The sequence below is a fragment of the Gymnoscopelus microlampas genome (assembly GCF_963454915.1).
Source record: "Gymnoscopelus microlampas genome assembly, chromosome: 21".
Taxonomy (NCBI): Eukaryota; Metazoa; Chordata; class Actinopteri; order Myctophiformes; family Myctophidae; genus Gymnoscopelus; species Gymnoscopelus microlampas.
Genome location: NC_139958.1, coordinates 39,794,359 through 39,815,901, shown reverse-complemented (window position 1 = coordinate 39,815,901; position 21,543 = coordinate 39,794,359). Strand labels below are relative to the sequence as shown.

The following is a 21,543-nucleotide window of genomic DNA, read 5'->3' as shown; positions in this document are numbered from 1 at the left end:
TAGAAGGCAGAACTTTACTTTGGCCTACAAATGTTCATGCAAAACTATTGCTCGTGCACACACAAACTATTGCCCATGTACACAGTGGTTAGTCCCTATGGGTTGAGGATCTACAGGGTGGACAAGAGCCTAGTACAGCCTAATAGAGCCTATTAGAGTCTAGTACAGCCTAGTACAACCTAGTCTAGCCTAGTCCAGCCTGTTCCATGCTAGTATAGCCTATACCACCCTCCCCTAGTCTGTTCTCCCAAAAGGCTGGACTAGTCTTGGATGTACTAGGCTGTACTGTACTAGACTCTACTGGTCTCTAATAGGCTGTTTTAATCTCTAGTAGGCTTTGCTAGGCTGTACTAGGCTGTATTAGGCTTTACAAGGCAGATCTGTACTATGGTCTACAAAGGTTCATGCAAAACTATTGCTCGTGCACACACAAGCTAAGGCCCGTGTACACAGTGGTTAGTCCCTATGGTCTGAGTATCTACAGGGCTGACAAGGGACTAGTAAAGCATAATAGAGACTATTAGAGTCTGTCTGGTACAACCTAGTACAACCTAGTCTAGCCTAGTCCAGCCTGTTCCATGCTAGTATAGCCTATAGAAATGATTTCATGTGCATGCCATAAGCAATGCACAACACGTCGTTGCAAATGCCGGAAATCTGGGTTACGATGCACAGCCATGTGTGCATGTCAGCAACGAAGTGATGATCAACCTCCTCGTATGAATGTGGTCTAGTGTCTAGACTTTCATTCAACAATGGCCAATACAGTCTCTTTAGAGTACTAAACCGAAAATGTATATAGACACTTCATTTGTCAATTTTGCTTGCCTGGCCACAGAGTTATTGAAGATAAAGGTGCGAATTTGCCAATTTGGCAGCCATTCAGATATGCAGATTAGAAGGTCAAAAACTAAACATTTAGCATGGGGAAAAAGTATGTATTTTAGATGTCTTAAGGATGGCAAAAATACAGATAATTAGAAACAAAATAAGGGGGATGCACATGGACCCGTTTGAGTACTACGGTAAATCGTTTTATGTAATGGTGGCCTCTAATTTGCATATTTATTTACATTATTTACATTTATTTACATTTATTACATTACAACTACCTTCCACACATTGTATGACCCTCAGAACATAAATATATACACTTTATTTGTCAGATTTGCTTGCTTTGTTATAGAGTTGTTTAAGAAATACTTCAAAATCGGCAGCCATTTTGATATGCAAATTAGGAGGTTAAGCACTAAGAATTTTGCTTGGGAACAGCGTTTTTCTGATTCAGCACCCTTGAATTATGTAAAATGGCCTTGTTCCCAACTTTTACCCCCAAATGCCTCTAACAATCACATATTTCAGAAATCCCTCCTGTCTAACACTATAAAAATGAAATTAGATAAATGGGTTGACTTTGTAACCCACCTTGAAAATGTTTTCTTTTATTAAAGAGCTGGAGAGACAGGGAGACCCTTGTTTCTGAACAAACACTCTATACAAACACTGTGTTCATGATTTTTGAAATGTTTGGTAAAATAGGGCCCTCCTGCAAGTATTAGCTATTTATAATTGAATAAAAATAAGTTGTGTATGAAAATGATGAGCACTGCAAAGAGAACTAGTTTGCATTCCTCATTTATTGATTATAATGTACTCATTTATTTGTTGTGAAGGAGGAAAAGCAGTTCTAGTTAAGCAGGTTGTTTTACAGAATCAAAACAAAGCTTTTACAGTTAGCCAGACAGTTTAACAAGATTAATACAAAACCTTTATCCAAACAGTTTCACAAAAATGGAACCATACTTAGATCATTACAAAACCTTTAACCAGACTTAACTAGATCAATAGAAAGCTTTTAAGCAGACAGTTTAACATATGCAGCAGATCAAGCTTCTGTCAATGTCTCAAAAGCTATTTATCTGGCTTAGTTTTTTTAGTAACCCGATTCCATTGTCAAATGTCAATCAGGGTTAGGGTTTTTTCTTTCCTTTTTTGTCTTTTAAAGAAGAATCAAGACATGATGAGTTTGCTTCACTTTCTGCCCCACCTTAAGAGCTGTGCAATAAAAAAAAATAACAACAACATTGCACAGCTTTGAGAGCTTGTAGATTGTCTCTTTTCATTATTTAAAACAACTATAATTGTTAATTAATTGGAATCGAGGCAAACGTTTGACATAATTGTGATTTGAAGTCATATTGGGCAGTCTGAGACTGAAGATTTTGTTCACAACTTCATGGAATGTGTGGTTGTGGACATGCGTGCGTGCACGTGTGTGTGCATGCATGCAGTGCGTGGGTAAGGTAGTCTGGGTGGGTGTATGAATCCCGGCCTGACTTTCTGTCCCGGTCCGGCCATGCAGACAGAGAAGCAAGGTAATGTAAAATGTTACATACAATCAAATCATGTTATTGACTAATGAATATGTTATAATCACTTGGACAAAATATTGACCATATAGATGCTTTTGAATGCTTGCATCATATCAATGATCTCATAATATGACACACTTTGCCGTCTCACGCGTCTCTTTCAGTTCCTTAAAAAGAACTTCAAAAATCTCTTTCTGTTTATAAAGTGTTAAGAGCATCTCGTATTTTTCTTTGAATTCACTGGCCTCCTCAGCTTGTTTTCTGGCCTGCTCTTCGTATTCCTTCTTCATCATCTCCAGTTCTCCTTTATGATTTTTTTCCATTTTGTTTCGTTCTTTTTCCTCTTCTTGTCGTCTGTTTTCATCCTCTTCTTTTCTTTTTTTGTAATTTTTTTCTCTTTCCTCATCAAATTTCTCCCGAAGTCTTTTTATTTTCTGTCGTTCTTCTTCTGTTCTCTCTTCATCTTCCTGGCTTCTTTTATCCCACCATATTTCTCTTTCCTTCTCCCATTTCTCTCGTTGTTTTCTCATTTCTTCTTGCTTGTGTTCATATCCTATTTTCTTCTCTTTCTCCAAGGCCTCAAGTTTTTCTTCCCACTCCTTTTGTTTTACTTCATCCTCTTTCTTCCATTTGCTCTCCTCCTCTTTTCGTCTTTCCTGTTCTTTCTTCCTCTCCTCATCCATATTCTTTATTTGTTCCTCCTTTACTTTCAGTTCTTTCTCTCGTATTTCTCTCTCCTTTTCAATTTCAAGTAGCTGCTCTTCCATCTTTCTTCTCATTTCTTGCTTTTCTTCTTCATGTGTTTTTGCCAGGGCTTCCATCTCTGTCTTCTTCTCATTGTCCTTCTCTTTTAAAATCTTCTCCATGCGTTTTTGAATGCCTGCTTCAGCCTCCTGGAACATCTCTGTGGTGTAATATCTCCCACCATTCACCTCCACCATTTCCTCAACCTTTATCAGCAGATCATTGACTTGTTTTTGGTCGTTTTCATCATTGTTGTTGAAAACATGGTACCTTCCTCCACAGTCATCAAGCAGGTTCTTAAATGAATCATCTAAAGCCTTGTCTATGAATTCCTCAATTTGTATCTTCTTCAGTGAGTCTCCTCTTGTGAAAAGAATGATGGTGAACTTATTGGAATCCTTTCCAAAGGCTTTCTTGAGTAGCTTCAATGTCTCTCTCTCTTCTTGTGTCACTCGGCCAATTTCTAACACCAACAAGAAGACATGAGGCCCTGGGGACAGCAGATTGATGCATTTGATGAGCTCCTCAAGAACCTCTGCGTGGGACAGAGTTGTATCAAACAAACCAGGTGTATCAACTACAACAACACGACGACCATCTACTTCACCAGATGCTTTCTGGCAACGCTTAGTGGTAGATAACTGGAAGGGTGCGGATTCAAATACCTCCTTACCCAGAATAGTATTTCCTGAGGCGCTTTTCCCACTGCCTGTCTTCCCTATCAGCACCATCCTGAGGCAATCTGTGCTCTGACGGTCATTATCACCTTGAATACTTTTCACCTGAAATCCAGCTTGTAGCCTCGCGTTGTCTTCTTTCAGTTGTATTATCTTTTTCATCTGGGTCTTGGTAAACATATCTCTTGTGAAGCACAGTGGTTTCCCCTCCAGTGGTCTCATCTTTATTACAGCATCCAACACCTCAGGAACTTGTTTTCTGTCCATAATGTTGAGGACAGCGTACCGGCCTCCACAGCTCTGACACAGTTGCTGGATGTCTGTGTCTATGGCAAAATCTGTAGCGTTTGGATCTGATTCTACAGTCAGCAGAACCATGGTGAAGTCATTGATCTCAGAGCCGAATACACCCTGGATGGTGTTTAACTCTCCCTTATCTTCATCGGTGAGTGGACCATCAGGAACAACCAGCAGGAAGGCATGGACACCCTCTGGATCACAGAGAGAGACACAGCTGAATGCATTATGAATATCTGCCTCCTCAGATGTTTCATACAAGGCAGGCAGGTCCACCAGGGTCACCCAGCGACCACACACCACCTCCTGTCTCTTCACACACTCTGTAGAGGAACTAGACCCAGGGCTGTAAGTCTGACCCAGAATGGCGTTGGCTGCAGCAATCTTCTCAGCTCCTCTTGTGCCACACAGCACCAGGTTCAAAGGAGGGTTGGACTTTGGTGTCATGGTGTCTGGACCTTTAACTAAGTTGAGGTATGTTCCTCTGTTTTCATTCAGAATGCTCTCGATCTTCTCCATCAGTGAAGAACGGTTAATTTCAGGCATCCCGTAATGTCTTCCTCCACAGTCTTCAATGGTCTGTTTTATACAGATGTTTGTTTCATGCCCCTCATATGTTGTGATGACCATTGAGTAGTTAAAGGCCTCTTGATGAAACAAACGCAGGATGATGTTCAGCAGCGTGTTTCTGTCTCCCTCAGTGAATTCAGTAGGGTTCAATAAAAGCAGGATCACATTTGGTCCAGGTGAACAAAGAGATGCACACGTCTCCATTTCCTGTCTTAGTGAATCTACTGATCGACTGGCGAGGTCTGTGGTTTTCACTACTCTGACAGACTTTCCCTTCCACTCCCCAACGTCTGTCACACAGAACCTGTTCCACAATCGATACCAAAAAGTACGTTTCCCCAAGATGAAGTTACCAATTGTTGTCTTTTTGCCCTCACTTTTCCCAAGAAGCACAATCCTGAGTCCAGAAGCTACAAAAAAAAAAACAAGAGTAAAAAAGCATTTAAAATGTTTAAAGAAAATGTATTTAGAAATAGCGGAGCAGATAAGTGCTACGATCTTTCAATTTATGATAAAAGCGTGAAAATTGGCGTGAGCAGTCTCCATGGGTCACTTGACAAGAATATTGTCTGAGCCATTTGTAATTTCAAGATGGCGGCCATTTTTCAAGATGGCCGACACCTTAGTGGGCAGTTAAGTGATATGATGGTTTATTTGGTGATACAAGCATGAAAATTGGCATGCACAGTCTCTGTGGGTCACTTGACAATAGGCCACCCACAGCTATTTGAAATTTCAAGATGGCGGCCATTTTTCAAGATGGCCAACACTTTAGGGGAGCAATTAAGTTATATAATGGTTTATTTTGTGATACAAGCATTACATTTGGCATGAGCAGTCTCTAAGGGTTGCTTGACAAGAAAACACTCCCAGCCACTTGAAATGTCTATTTTCAAGATGGTCGCCCCCTGGATCCTCAAAAGATACATTTTCTCATAGAAATGTACGGGGTTTTTTTTCCATTAAGGACGATTATTATTATTATTATCATTATTATGCTAAAACAGTTGTGTTGATTTGTTGATCATAGATAGATTAGATAAGAGTGAATATCTGCACTACCAGGGCACACTGGTGATATATCACTGCTGTTAAACCTCAGAGTGGGGTTCAATGTCAGCTAATTGAAAGTTAGTATCCCAAATGCTGTCTAATTTACCCCAAAACAGTTAGATAGCCGCACCTGAATTGACAGGTTGTGCCAGCGCGGGAGAGCCGAGCCAAGGTTAATGGGGTTTTAATTAACCGGATGGTGTACAGATCGCATGGGATTTAAATGGCATTGGATGAACGATCGGACTAAGTGTTGGGTTAAGGCACAAACTTAGTTGTATCCCATACATCAAAGTGCTTGGTAAAAGGTGGTAAAAGGATAAACCCTCTGCCTCTGCCTATGCTGCAGACATGGCAGAAGCCATCATAACAGTTGTGAAAACTAACTGGGACAGATGTTTCATTTGTCAGCAGGTCACCAAGGAAAAACTCATTCAGCCAAGTTTATTCAACAGAGAGCACGATCGTACTGGTCATGATACCATTGCAAGAAATGTTCCATTATTTCATAAGATTAATGCTCTGCCTATCTTACTTAGTCCAACCCGACTAGATGAAGGTGATGGCATATAAAGCACATTGACAAGAAACAGAGCAACATATCATTCAAGCTGTTCAACAACACAGAGCTGGAAAGGGCCCAAAAGAGAGCATCTACATCTGCTGAAGACACTGAAGATACCAAAGATATCCATGTCAAGAGACTAAGAAGATCTAATGCATGACCGGTCCAGTGATGTCACAACTGTGAACGAGGCCAGGCTTGATCTCTTTGCCAGAAAGCAAAGACGATATGACTTGATCCTGCCAACTCAAGCAGCACTCAAAGAGCATGCCAAACGTGCTTCTTATGAGGCTGGATACGTGTGGGGACAGGCATTGAAGCGACCTCCACAAATGCCGAGCCCATCTGACTGGGGATGGGTGGAACAGGACGAGAAGTGGAAAGTCTTCTGGACTCCACTTCCACCTATTGCGGAGAGTTGTTGGGAGTTGACCAAATGTGGGTGCACCAAGGCATGTACTGGAAGGTGTAAGTGCTTCAGATATGGACCCAGTTTCACATGCCTATGTAATTGCCCCTGCTAGAACCTATTTGCATGTTTATTTTGCCAGAGTTATTCCCCGTTGTCCTCTGTGTTTTCAAGTGTAGGCCTATGGCTCGGCTTCCCCTCGCCACATCGGCGCATCATGTTTTACTTTGTATCTAGTCTATTACTGTGTAATTTTCAGTTGTTACTTTGTAACATTGCTTCCACCACCCTCCACTGCCATATCTAACAGTGAAGCACATTTTCAGTTTAGTTCCTTAGTATAGTTTGTCATGGTTCCGTGGCTATTGCCATTCAGTGTTAGCCATTGCTCATAATTTTGGAGCACTGTCCGTTCAGCACCACAACTGTGCTTATCAGCACCACAACTGTGTTAATTTATTCATCTTATTTTTTGTTTCCCCACCCCTTAGTATGTATTTGACACATGTAATGGCTGTTAGTTTAAAAAATATATATATATATATATATTATCCTCCCTTGTGACTGTTACCTTGTCGTGGTAAGGGAGCTTGTGTAAGCCTACCTCAGTGAACCCTGAGAGCTATGCCGGTGGGAGGCAACTCCTGACAGGTTTTACCAAACTGGACAGCTTGTGGGCGAGGAGTCAGACAAAACACAGTCAAACAACCTCTCTTGACAGAGCTTTTTGAGGAACCCAATACATTTCTATGAGAAAAGGTATCATTTAAGGATCCACATGGTGGACGGCAGACATCTTGAAATTTCAAGTGGCTGTGGGCGGTTTCTTGTCAAATGACCTTTTGAGACGGCTCATGGCAATTTTCATGCTTGTATCACCAACTAAATGATTTCTTAAGCTTAACTGCTCCACTAAGGTGGTGGCCATCTTGAAAAATGGCCGCCATTTTGAAATTTTAAGTAGCTGTGGGTGACTTATTGTCAAATGACCCACAGAGACTGCTCATGCCAATTTTCATACTTGTATCACCAAATGAACCATTATATAACTTAAATGCTCCACTAAAGTGTCGGCCATCTTGAAAAATGGCCACCATCTTGAAATTTCAAGTAGCTGTGGGTGGCTTATTGTCAAGTGACCCACAGAGACTGCTCATGCCAATTTTCATGCTTGTATCACCAAATAAACCATCATATCACTTAACTGCCCACTAAGGTATCGGCCATCTTGAAAAATGGCCGCCATCTTGAAATTACAAATGGCTCAGACAATATTCTTGTCAAGTGACCCATGGAGACTGCTCATGCCAATTTTCACGCTTTTATCATCAACTGAAAGATTCTGCCAGAAAAAAGCATTTAGCCGCTCCACTAAAATGAATAAGGCATTCTGAGGTGCAAATCTCCTTCAGGAGGCATGCCCTAATAGTAGTAGCCTTTCTCGTCCCCACTGTGAAGCAGTGTGCTGAACTCATCGAACATGAATTAATGCAGGGAGACAAGTGTAATCAAGAGTGATTCACTAAAGTTTAAACCAAACACAAGCTCCCCAGGCAATGGGGTATTGGGTCTTCTTTCATATTTGACAAGCCAAATATCCTATATCACTGGGGACATAATTCATAATTTACCAGTCATGCTTTTTGATTAAGCGCATGGTTATGTTTTATGGTATATTAACTTATTTTGATAATGAGGTGTCAATTGTGGTGTCTGATGGGATGATTTCATTATTAAGAACAAAGCGGGGATTGCAACTCACTTTTTTAATGCTCCAAAGGTTTATTTCTTTATAACAAACAGCAGATAGTATACAACGTTTCGACCCTTTCGGTCTTTTTCAAGTATAAACAAGAAAATACATCTTTTTATGAAAAAAAAAAACACACTTTTTTAGATGACCTGCCAGATGGTAATCGATGTTGTGGTTCATGTGTTCAGTGTCACTTTACAGAAAAATGAAACGTTTTCTATCACCCGTCAACGGGGCAAGAGATAAAAATAAGGGGAAAAATAACATAATGAATAATGTAATCTATATGCTCAGGTGTCCATGTGGTAAAGCCTATGTGGGTAAGACAACACATGCTTTAAAAACACGTATTGCTGAACACAGGAGTACAATACGTAATGGGGATGAAAAAAGCCCAGTAGCTTTACATTTTAAAAGGGCACACCACAATGTCATCTTCATTGTGTCATTGTGTACTGTATGATACGCTCAACTGGCTATCGCCTCGTGATAGGAGACATTCATTGGCTGCTTTTTGTTTTTAAATGTACTGTAAATTTACTTTAATTATCCATCTTATTTAAAAGAGCTTTTACATCCTCACAGCTCAATTTATCCATCAAGACACACTCAACAACCTTATTTTGACACACCTGGTATACAAAAAGAAATTGGGAGACGTTCTTTTAAGTTTAAAGCTCCTACTGACTGGAACAATTTACCAATTGCAATTAGATCAATTATTTAATTTCCTGTTTTCAAAATGTCCTTACTTGATTCACTTAAAACGAACTGTTCTTGCTTCTGATTTTTGTTTTTGTTTTTGATTGTATTTAGATCACTTTTTACTTTTATTTTCTCATTATTTACTTTCAGTTTTTAGATGACATGTGTAGCAGATGTAGTACGGTCTGGGATGGTGTGAGAGCCCTTATGTGTATGTCTCATGTGTATGATTTGTTGTTAGTGAATGTTTTGTGATTGTTTTTTGTCATTGTTTGTATGTTGTGCCTGAGGACCCCCTGGAAGACGAGATGATACAACTTAAGGGATTTATCCTCTAATAAATTTTCAAATAAAAATAAAATAAATAAAATGTCTCATCTTTAAGATACCTAGGAATACAGAAAGTGCATCTTCCGAGACGAAGGGGAGATATAGACAATCTCCTATTGAGGAGGGAAGTATGGTGGATCCATTATCTCAAAACTATGGCACCAAGCCACCAACAGGACTCAATGAGGACTTTGATATTAGGCCTTATCTATAAATAAGCCAATGGAGGGAGCTGGTTATATGGTCTTCAAATCTTTTCATTTTGGGTTACTTTTTTGCTTGTTCCTTTTTGTTTCTAGTGGCTAGGATCTGGACCGGGTCAATATATATATATTTTTTTAAAAGTGTTTTTCAAGGGGTATTTTTCAAAGGGATTTTTTTGTCAGTTGGTCATGGACATCACCTTGTTGTCCCCTTAAACGAAGGAACAGCTAGTGGCTTCCAAGCATATTGGGCTTTGTCTACTGTTGCCTATTTGTAGGTCTAATGAGTTATGTCTACTACTGTTTTTAATATGTATATATTTTTTTCTAAAAACATATTTATGTAAAGAATGTAAAGATGAATTGTTGTCATTGATGAAATGTTTATTAAAAAAATCATGTAAGTCTTGGTACCGCCCCTGATCCTGGTGATCAGGGGCGGTACCAAGACTTACATGATGGGGGCTGGGTTGGGCTGATAACCAATTTATTCAATTTTGGTATAAAAAATGCAATTTCCTGTTTTCTTGTTTATACTTGAAAAAGACAGAAAGGGTCAGAACGTTGTATAGCTACTATCTGCTGTTTGTTATAAAGAAATAAACCTTTGGAGCATTAAAAAAGTGAGTTGCGAGCCCCGCTTTGTTCTTATGTTACGCTCATTTTGCTATTTTTATTAAGAAGAAAACCCGGACTGGATCCGGATCTTCAAATAGTAAAATCAGCAGGAAGTTGACATTTTTATTAAAAAAATAAACAGTACTGGGTTTGGTGATGTTGTATATTGTCTGAATTAGCTTTGATTGTGTTAGTTTACGTGCTAAAATAGTGACTTTGAGAGCTGTTTCAGCATACCATGTAAGTCAATGAGGAGCATATTTTGAATTATCAATTTCTAATCAATGGAGCAATTATTTTTGATTTCTTGTCCACCTTTGGAGTTACATCATGGCAAGGTAAATACACAACACAAACCTCTACCAAAGTGGTCTTGCCCTTTAAATGTATACGAATAGGGGTTCTCCTTCCATTCCGACATCTCGCCACTCCGACTAGTGGCTTCCGCGTGCGGTTAGGGTTAGGGTTAGGTATAGGGTTCGTCAACGTCGGAAAGGCAACATGTCGGAAAGGCGAAATGCACCCATACGAATAAAGCAGCAGAACATTTCTGATTCAGTTCAGGTTTACTCACTAGTAGGATGTAGTAACTCATAGCTTCGGCTCCGATTCATCACCCCCAAGCTCTCTGCAGCAATTAAGAATTTAGAAAAATACAATTCCATCAATATTCAGAATTACAAACCCAGAACCATTTTACAGTATTGGAAATTGCAAATTTATACGCATGCAAAAAAAAACTGCATGTTTCTTGGCCCAAACTGCATGAGATTAGCATACATTTGGCATGTCTGTACAGGGCGTACATATAACCCATTTCCATTCACATATTGAGGTGACAGGTCATTTAGGTGAACGACATGTAAATCCCCAAACATATTCAGCCTAGTTTGTACGACAGTCGTGTTCTTTTTGACAAGCGACACCTGAATGGCGGATTACATAGGAAACTATGCACAGGAACAACAGGATAAAACTAGAAGAAGTGCTCCTCGGAGCACAGGTCTCCACCAGGTCAGGTAGGTTATTGTGGCCTCCTGGTGGCGCTATAATAAGCCAAAGTGAAAAGGGGCGCCATTTCTTCTTAGGCCTTGCACGGCAATCGGACACTGCATTCATGATTTGAGGCATTTTGTTCCAAAAATGTGTTTAGCTAAATTAGACCTGCTGTTGGCGCTATAACAGGCCAATGTGAAAAGGGTGGCATTTCTTCCTCGGCCTAGTGGGAATGTGTGTGCAAAATTTCACAGAAATCGCACATTGCGTTCATGATTTGAGGCATTTTGTTCAAACGGACGTATCCTGCAAACTTTGGAAGCCAATCTTAGCCAATCAGGATGGAATAAGGAAAATTAGGACACTTCCATCTTGATCACATGACTATAGAGATGCTGTGTACCGATTTGCGTGATTTTTGGACAGAATCTGCAGGAGTAATATAAAAAAAAATGTTTTGCACAAATCGGCCTCCTGGTGGCGATATAACAGACCCATGTAAAAAAAACTTGGGGCAGAGGTTCTGAATTGGCATCCAGGGAGTGTGTGTGCACAAGATTAGTTTTACAAAAGTCAGCCTCCTGGTGGTGCTCTAAAAGGCAAATGTGAAAAATGCAGGGCAAAGGTTTTTCCTTGGCCTCTAGGGAGAGTGCGTGCAAAGTTAAAGCAAATCGGTGCAGTTATAGGTAAAAACGCGAATCGGCCTGTTTTAGAGCCACCACGAGGCTGATTTGAACATTTTCAAGTGCCATTTCTTCCTTGGCCTAGTGGAAATGTGTGTGCACAATTTCACAGAAATCGCATTCTACGTTGATGATTTGAGGCATTTTGTTCAAAACGAACCAATCCTGCAAACTTTAGAAGCCAATCTTACCCAATCAGGATGGAATAAGGAAAATCAGACAGATCCGTGTTGATCACATGACTATAGAGATACTGTGTACCGACTTGCGTGATGTTTGGATCCAATCTGCAGGAGTAAATTTAAAAAATGTGTTTTGCACAAATCGGCCTCCTGGTGGCGCTATAACAGGCCCATGTGACAAAACTTGGGGCAGAGGTTCTGAATTGGCATCCAGGGAGTGTGTGTGCACAGTTTTGCAGCGAGCGGGCCAATGGTGACGGAAATTAGTTGGTCACAGACAGATGGACACACGGACGGACGGACACACGGACGGACAGGGTGCAAAACATACTCTCTCGCCATGCCTTTCGGCCTGCCGGTCATGGTGGCCCGTCCAAAAAAGGCCCAGTGGAAACCCTGCACCAGACCACATTGCCACTTATAAACACACGCACACATGGGAAGGCAAAGTGCGTAAAAGCAGCTGCATCTACACCAGACTTTTCAAAGCGAGCATATGCGTGGCACGTACAGCGCGTTACCAATTGATGAATACACCAGACACACGAGTCCCGCACAGGGGCGCAGCCATGGGTGGGCGCAGCCGTGGCCCACCCACATAGAAAGCTGGCCCACCCAATCAGTTTTGCAAAAAAGAAAAGCTGTGTTCTTTGTTTTATTCTGACCTCCTTAATTGGAGTTATTTTATCTAAAACATTTAGAAATGTACTCTGAAAGTGCGACCCTGCAAAGTCGGCATCAGTGCTCATCAGGATACGAGACCAGTCTGTTGTCTTGAGCATTTCTATGAAGCTATCTTTATTATACTTGCTGAGTGATCTACACTTAATGGTTTTGTGGCTGTTAATGGTGGACCTCCTTATTTTCCTCGTACAGTAGGTAATAAAATGGTCACTTATTCCATATACAATTACACCACTTTGAGAAATGTTGCTTTTATCAGAAACCATTATTAAATCTAATACAGTTTGACTATGCTCTGTGATTCTTGTGGGTTCTGTTATCAACTGGACAAGACCATTTGTTTTAAAAAAAATTGTACCAGTGCATTATAATGCTGCCCTTTCACATTTAAAATGTCCACATTTATGTCTCCCATTAAAATTAATTCCTTACTTAAAATATCCAGGTTGTTGGCCAATACATTTTCCAAGGATTCTATAAAATGTCTCTGCTCCGGGGGTCTATATAGTGCCCCACTATATAGACCCCGCTTGCTTTTGGTAGGGAGGATACCTAGCAAAACTGCTTCAATGTCATCAACATTTAATTCTGTCTGATCTAACCATGTTTCTGTGAAAACATGGCAATGTCATCATTTTCGAGGAAGATGACTGTAGGTTTGAGTATCAATGCTGCATCAGTTGAAGCCAACATGCTATACTTTTATCTTTCTGACTCTCTGCACCATCAACTCCGGGAAAACAATCTTCTTCCACCAGGTATGTGCTGTATGATGCATGCAATTTCAAGCAAGTCCCGTTGACAATAAATAATGTAATGAAGGTGGCTATTTCAATCGCCCCTCGATTTCATTACAAATGACTGTGACATCCAAATTCTTCTATCTCTATTACGGATTATAGCATTAATAATAATGCTATATAAATAATAATGCAGAATCACAAAAGAATAATATATAAAGGTGCTTCATTTAGAGCAGGTCTAGTCTGTACTCTTTAATAAAAGCAACGCAATATGTTGATTTATATTATTTATCTAATGCATGTGATTTATGTTATGTATCTATTTTATGAGATTTATGTTGTTTATCTATTTTATGAGTGGCCGTCTCATTTAGGATATTTGTGTAACATAAACTGCCAAACATTACAGCAATCAAATATAAAAATGCTAAGACAAAAGGTAAGCCATGTAAGAAATTGTTTTCCACAGCAATGTTATTACAAACAACTGACAATTTAAATTCAATATAATGCTTTCAGTAGTTCTATAATCTTGTCAAATTAAATGAAAGTGACAGAGTACCCAAGAAGAAAAAAATATATAAAAATAAAATAATTGGTCTGGTACAAAATGTATTAATTAACTGGGTTAATACCAATTTGTGTGTGTGTGTGTGTGTGTGTGTGTGTGTGTGTGTGTGTGTGTGTGTGTGTGTGTGTGTGTGTGTGTGTGTGTGTGTGTGTGTGTGTGTGTGTGTGTGTGTGTTTTTGTGTAGGGCAAAACACTATACAGCCAACCCAGAGAGTTTAATGAATCCTATTGAAATAAATTACCATTGTTTGGTCCCTCAGAGGAAGCTGCACTGTTCCCTGAAGTCTCTGGAACATCACCGACATCTGCAAACAGATAAAATAATGTCACCAGGACTTGAAAATAAGACATGTAGGTCATCATTTTAGAGGAAGATGACTCCGGGAAAACAAACACAAAGTGTGTGTGTGTGTGTGTGTGTGTGTGTGTGTGTGTGTGTGTGTGTGTGTGTGTGTGTGTGTGTGTGTGTGTGTGTGTGTGTGTGTGTGTGTGTGTGCGTGCGTGCGTGCGTGCGTGAGTATGTGCGTATGTGTGCGTGAGTATGTGCGTATGTGTGCTTGTGGGTTGCGCCTGTTGTGCTTTTATACAACACTTACTTGTAAACATATCTACCCTCTTTATACCTACCTTTGGGTATTTCTGCAAAACTCTCTGCTAGATCATTCCTGTCGATCTTCTTCAGAGCATTCACCATGATCTCAACTTTTATACTGGGGTTGGTCTGTATGATCAGATCAACGGTGGTCATCCTGCAAACTTTGTCCAGGCGGGACTTTGGGATTGGCTTGAATCCTTTAAGTTTAAGGTTATGAGTTGGTTCCAAATACCATTTGAACTTCTCAAAATCCTCGTCTCCCAGCTCCTCCAGAGTTTTCAACATGTGTTCCTTAGGCATGGTTGATTCCTGGTACAAACAGAGAATGTTAACATGTCAGCTTGATTCTCTTAAAGCTTTAGGTGTGAAGAGACTAAACACAAGCTTTAGTTAAAATGATGTACATTTCTACTTTCTGTAGAAATACCCCCAACCCCCAGCCGTCTTGTGCGCACTACTATTACATGAAACCAGCACTATACAGACCCATTGTAACTTCAAACTCCATTTTAACCATGATGGATTCATCAAAAACACCCGTTCTTGGTCCTGGCAACTGATATAGTCCTTCTAATGCATGAGAAGAACATGTTTTATTACTTTATTACTTTTTCATTTATTTTATTTTATGTTTTAATTTTATTTTATTTTTCCAAAACATTTTGAAAAATAAAAGAAAAAAGTAATTGAAAAGAACATGTTCTTTCATGCATTAGAAGGACAATGTCAGTTGCCAGGACCAACAACGGGTGTTTTCGATTAATCAAGCATGGTTAAAATGGAGTTTGAAGTTACAATGGGTTTGTATAGGAAGGGGCCGTGTCTGATAACATTAATATCAAATACCTAAATACTGAATCAAGCAACTTAAAAACTGTCTGGGGTGCTCCCGAAAGCTAGACATATATAAAATATCCCTTTAACTGTCCATAAAGCTCTGCAGGTTTCATGAAGCTGGCCTATCCATTTCCTGTTCCCGTTAATTTTCCCATTGCTTCGTATGATTGGCTCGGGTGCAATCAGCCAAATGAACCAATGAAATCAGCCAATAAAATGAAACTATGGGAAAATGAACAGAACAGGAAACAGGTATGTGCCCCTTCGAGATACCCAGGACTACATAGAGCCTATAAAGGGTTTATTAAGCTTAATAAGGCATTGATCCCACTTTAGACCAGGTAGATAAAAAAAACATTGTTAAACAGTTAATATGTGCATAGTTAACTGCAAATAAATGCATAGTAAACTATGTTTTGTTTGTTTGGATAATAAAAGTAGGCAGACATAAATTGATTTGATGACTGAAGCAATTAAAGACCCATCTTTTATAATAACCATTCATTACTTAAAAGTGAATATATTTTTATGATTGCATGCATTTTATAACTTGGATACATGGAGTGTGTGTGCACTGTATGTGGGAATGGAGTCATAATATATACAGATACAGCGGCTGTACAAGTGTGACGGGGGGCATTCACACTTTCCAACAGAAAAACTATCACATACAGCCTTTGATATGCATTGTGAAACCCAACAAACAGCGCAAATGAATGGCCCTGGCTATATTGTTCCCTCACAGAGCAAGATGAGTAATGTAGACACCAAAGCACCGGTATTCAAAAAAAGATATTGTTCAAATGTCCGGGAGCTCTAAACTCTTCCATCTCACCCGTTCACCGCACCACCGGAAGCTCTCACTCACTCCTATTTAAGCCCTGTGCGTTTTCCTGTGCTCCCTGCCATATTGTATGGTGTTTGATAGATCTAATGTTGTACCATTTTTCATTGTTTTTAATATGGTTAAAAGTGCCTGTGCCTCTATTTGTTATGATTTCGCTTGTCCTTGTAGCAGCCATGGGTCTGAACTGTGTGCTGCAGTACTCCCATAACACCAATCTGTGTTAGAATGTTTAACATATTTCTTCCCCTTGAGTTGTCTGCCACGCGGTTTTGTTATTATAAACATTGTGCATGAATGTCACAACAACCCTGGTTGCCCAGGACACTAAGCAAATCGAGCCGCAGCTGATGGCTGATGTGATGACGCAAGTCAGTCTGCTAAACCATTCCCTGACAAATATAAAATATATCAACAGTAACAATGTGACACACACACACACACACACACACACACACACACACACACACACACACACACACACACACACACACACACACACACACACACATTAATTAATGTGCACCAGTACCTCAAGCACATGCCTGTCTGCTGAGATAACATAGTTACCTTAGTCACTTGTTACAGGTGAAGCATTTCGGTGAAGCTACAATCATGCGTGCTGCATCAACCAATGGGTGACTCTGTGACAACACTTAGAAACATTCTATTTGAATCCGGGCAGGTGAGGCGTTCAGCTACAACGAAATTGAGAGAGAACAAGATTAGCCATTTGTTATTAATAATTGCACATACATTTTGCTTTGATTATGTAATAGTACGGAGCCCTGGAGAGGCTGTTTGAGCGAAACAAAATAAAAATCCATGGCCACAGATTAGTAATTTGTGGCCACCGATATGTATTTTTTCTTCCGCTCAACGGCCTCTTCAGGGCTCTGTATAATAGAACATATTATATGTATATGTATGTATGAGAATAGCTAAACAAATGTATTTTCTTTTAAGTAGTTGAAATGAAAATAGTGATTTCTGTTTTCTTCAGTGATCCAAATAGCAAATCAACAGTAATCAATTTGCCGTAATGAGTACACTCAGATCACATAGGTGAAAACCTCAGAAAACCTCCCAGATGCAGATTATTAGTAAACTCCTCCTTAATAAGCATAACCCCCCTGATCCCTGATTCCTCTCACCTGGACATTCTGGACTTGGGCGTACTTGGGTATGGACCACACCCAAGCACACACACCACACCGTGTGGTACAACGGGTATTGCATAACCAGGTGAGGAATGCATTTCCAATTTGCATCGTTCCCAAGTATATTAGTAGATCTAGTACTGTAGATATGTGGTGCTCCCATTGACAACAAGTCAAAGTACACACTGGCACTACAGTGTATATACAATATTGAGATTCATTGAAAGTTCAGTAACATTGGACTGGACTCACCAGGTGCTGTATCCGCAGATTCAGCCATAACGTCACTCTGTTGGACACTCAGGGAAGACTAATTCAACTGGAGCATGTTGGTTCCTTGGGGGAAACAATTAAACAAAATATTTGGTAACACTTCATTGATTTTAACATTTGTTCTGCTTTCGTGGTGCATTCCTTGGGTTTCTGAAAGGCGCTATATAAATCCAAGTTATTATTATTATCATTCATGTTACATGTAGCTCGATAATACATTTATTAAAGTTACAATTAACATAAACAGTGGTTCTTAAACGTGTTTGTCCTTGGAAGCCCCCTGCTTACATCTAACAGAAGCTGAGGACACCCCCACACACATTCACACGCCCACGCCCACACCCGCGCAGTGTGTGTGTGTGTCTGAGTATCCCCCTCACAACTCGAGACTTCAGCTCCTATAATTCAAGGCATTCCTTGAGAAGGTTTACAAGAAGAGAAGGTTTAAAACTAAGCTAAAAACTAGTCATTTCCTATACAAACATGGTTCCTACAATGTATAAACATTAAGCTTGTCGATATGCACGTGCCGCGCGCGTGACGTCATTAAAATATTGCCCCGGCAGTAAAAAAATTACGATTACACCCCTGTGTACAGTATATGATTTCCGGATAATATGCCTAAACACTAATACAGGAATACCCCAGGCCGAGTGTAACTGTGAAACTATTAATATTCTTGTATTATAGGATCAAATCACAAAAACCTCACATTTGTGATAGTCTCATCCTTTGTTTAAACTGTCCAGTGAACCCTGATGGAGAATGTCTAATGGAGATAATCTAAAGAATTAAATCCCCATACAACTTCTATTTGTTGTATCTTCTATTTTACTCAAAATTTAGTACAACTGGCAAGCAAAATTTCATGATATAAAGAACATTTTAAAAGAGGAAAAGTCCAATCTGGCAACAACAGACAAGGCTAGTGGTTCTCAACCTTTTCTGGATCAGGGCCCACTGGAAAATCTCAAAAGCGTTTGCGGCTGTTTATTTGAATGATCAGTCCAACAATTGTTGACTGACTAAAGTAATATACTTTAAGTTATTATTTAGGTATCACAATGAAAACTCACCTTTCAACGTTTTAAAGAAAAAATACCATGACATTTTTCATAATATATTTTTAACTATTATTGAGAATCGCTGCTTTAAACAAAATCCCTCTGATGATTATTTAGCAGAGGGACAGGCATGCCTGAATTTCTCTGCTAAATTCATCAGGCAACACAGGCAGCAGTAAACAAGAAGCGACACAGATTTCCTGTTTATTTTATTTCATTTAAGAAGTTGGACTTACCCATTATGCAAAATGCGTACCACTCCTCGTCGACCATAATGCTCGCCCAGACACAATGAAACAAAAGTAAAGTTAACCTATTAAATTTGGAGCATCCATCATGAGGCTGTGCTCACTACCCCGACTATTCGAAGGAGAGGTAAAAGCCTCATGCTCAGCGCTTCAACCACAAAACCCCTCCTACCTACAAAAGCACGTCTTCACCGTAGCAATGAGTCACATGGCGGAAACCTCAAAGCAAGACTCACGTCTCAATATATAGAGTTAGCATCCTGCCTGATACATAACAGGATGTAAGGTCTGCAGTCTGCTCAAGCTCCCTGCACTCAGACAGACAGCTAGAAGTAATGTTTGCTAATAGCTGCCTTAATACTTTCATTGTTCCACTGGCATACCTTACATCATATCACCTACGCATGGTCTAAGACTTTCTCATCATCATCGAATACTTGTTCACCTTAACGGAAACCACTCTTGAAAGTAACAAATGAGTGGGGCAGTGTGAATTAACACAGGATTGACCCTGGCAGCATATCAATGTGTGTTACCTGTTTAAGCTACTACTATTTTTCAACCACATCTAATGAGACAAGACATCAGTTGAATGAGTTTGGGAACAGACGTCATGGGACAAAAGACATAGTATACACACATTATTTTTGCAGGGAAAATTAATTGCAACAACTATGCTAAGTGAAGAAAGGGAACTTGGAAAGACACTTTCTGTCAAACCATAAATCATTTGAATAGACCTTTACAGCAGACAGAGAAGTCCAAAACTGTTACTTTTCATGATTCAAAAATATCAAAAGTAGAACTACAGCTAAAGTAGCAGATCTGCTACTTTTGATACTTTAGTCACTAAAGTATAGTGTGACACTGTAGTATGATCAAGTAGGGCACTAATTTACGAAAAAATACAAAAAGTTAAAATGTGAAGATAAGAAGTTTCTGCCCTACGGAAACGATATTATGTTTGAGACAGTGTGTGTGTGTGTGTGTGTGTGTGTGTGTGTGTGTGTGTGTGTGTGTGTGTGTGTGTGTGTGTGTGTGTGTGTGTGTGTGTGTGTGTGTGTGTGTGACAGAGCTCTGTCTTTCTCCTCTTCTCGTTCACCTTCTGGAAGACTTCTCCACCAGGCTGCTTCTTCCATGTCAGCTTGATGTCTCCACTCACCCCTCTCTGCTTCAGCTTCTTTCATCTGAGAGACACAGAAAGCCTTGTTATTCTTCTCAACAGACATTACCTTTCTTGTCCAGCTCAGCTGTGATGTTGGACTTGAACCTACAGTCTTGTGACTCTAACCTGCTTCAAGACGGCCTCCATCACAGTTGGGTGAGTTTCAACTTAAATTAATTGTGACTCACCAATGTAACAGATCTAGTTACTAGTTACTTTTGTAGATATAAATTATAATATTATATAACATACATTAACCACTGTAGCTCTATTTTATACATAGGCTACATTTTAGTACATTTTAGTACTTTAAGTATATTTTGATGCCAATACTTTTGTACTTTTACTCAAGTAACATTTTGAACACAGGCCTTTTACTTGTAACAGAGTATTGTATTGCGGTATTGCTACTTTTACGTAAAATATCTGAGTACTTCTTCCACCACTGACGGTGTCTAATAAATTACGGCGTGGTTTCCATGTGGATCTCAAACATCATGTGGCCAGGCTATGATGTCACTACTACGAAGTCAGTCATCTCCAGAAGTGATTTCCAGTACAAAATGAAAGTGAAAGAGCCGGGTGCATGCAATCATTGTATCACAGTGGATGAAAACACAATAAAGCCTGAGGGCTTATTTTAATTTGTCAACAAAATAACACTAAACACCAGAACTAACGACAACACATCAACACTAAATCAGACAGATATGTATAAGAAACTAGACTTTAATAAATGTGCAGTCAATGCAATTCTACATATTTTTTACCTTAATGTGCAGTCAATGCATTTAACCTATTTTAAATAAAGTGCTATGTACCTACATAGTTTAAATAAAGTTCAGTTTATCATAAAAAGTGCATGTACCAAACAGTCTTTTAAAGAGCATATTATGGCATTTAGTAACCATTTGGTATAGCAGCAGCATGGCAAAGGGAGCGAAAAATAAACTAGAAGTAATTATCCTACTATAATTCTAGTAACCTCTGTCCGTCTGTAGTGGTGAGTGAGTGAGTAGGTGAAGCTACCCGGTTCTCCTCAGTGGCTGGACCAATTGCTCTGATTTTGCACACAGCCATTGACCTTTACCATCTGAACTTAACTGTGAAGCCCCTTTTTCAATTTCATCAAATCTCAGCTTCTTATTAGCGCTTTTGTGTCAAAGAATGTCGCCATGGTTACGGGGCTGCCCAGCTATGGG

General features: G+C 39.7%; 1 protein-coding gene across 2 annotated transcripts in view; it reads right to left on the bottom strand.

Annotated features, from left to right (window-relative positions):
- Window positions 1–2,292: 2,292 nt before the first annotated feature.
- The window catches only part of LOC311038361 (GTPase IMAP family member 8-like), a 58,598-nt gene continuing 39,347 nt past the window's right edge, over window positions 2,293–21,543 (bottom strand). The window contains exons 3-5 of one of the 2 annotated variants that reach the window (XM_084047844.1): window positions 14,398–14,460; window positions 10,871–10,924; window positions 2,293–5,070 (exon numbers count right to left, since the gene is read on the bottom strand). In XM_084047844.1, the coding sequence (XP_083903970.1) occupies window positions 2,495–5,070; window positions 10,871–10,924; window positions 14,398–14,460 (2,693 nt within the window). In that variant the 3' untranslated portion in view covers window positions 2,293–2,494. The remainder of the gene's footprint in view (window positions 5,071–10,870; window positions 10,925–14,397; window positions 14,461–21,543) is intronic. The other variant, XM_084047843.1, reaches the window with a different exon arrangement.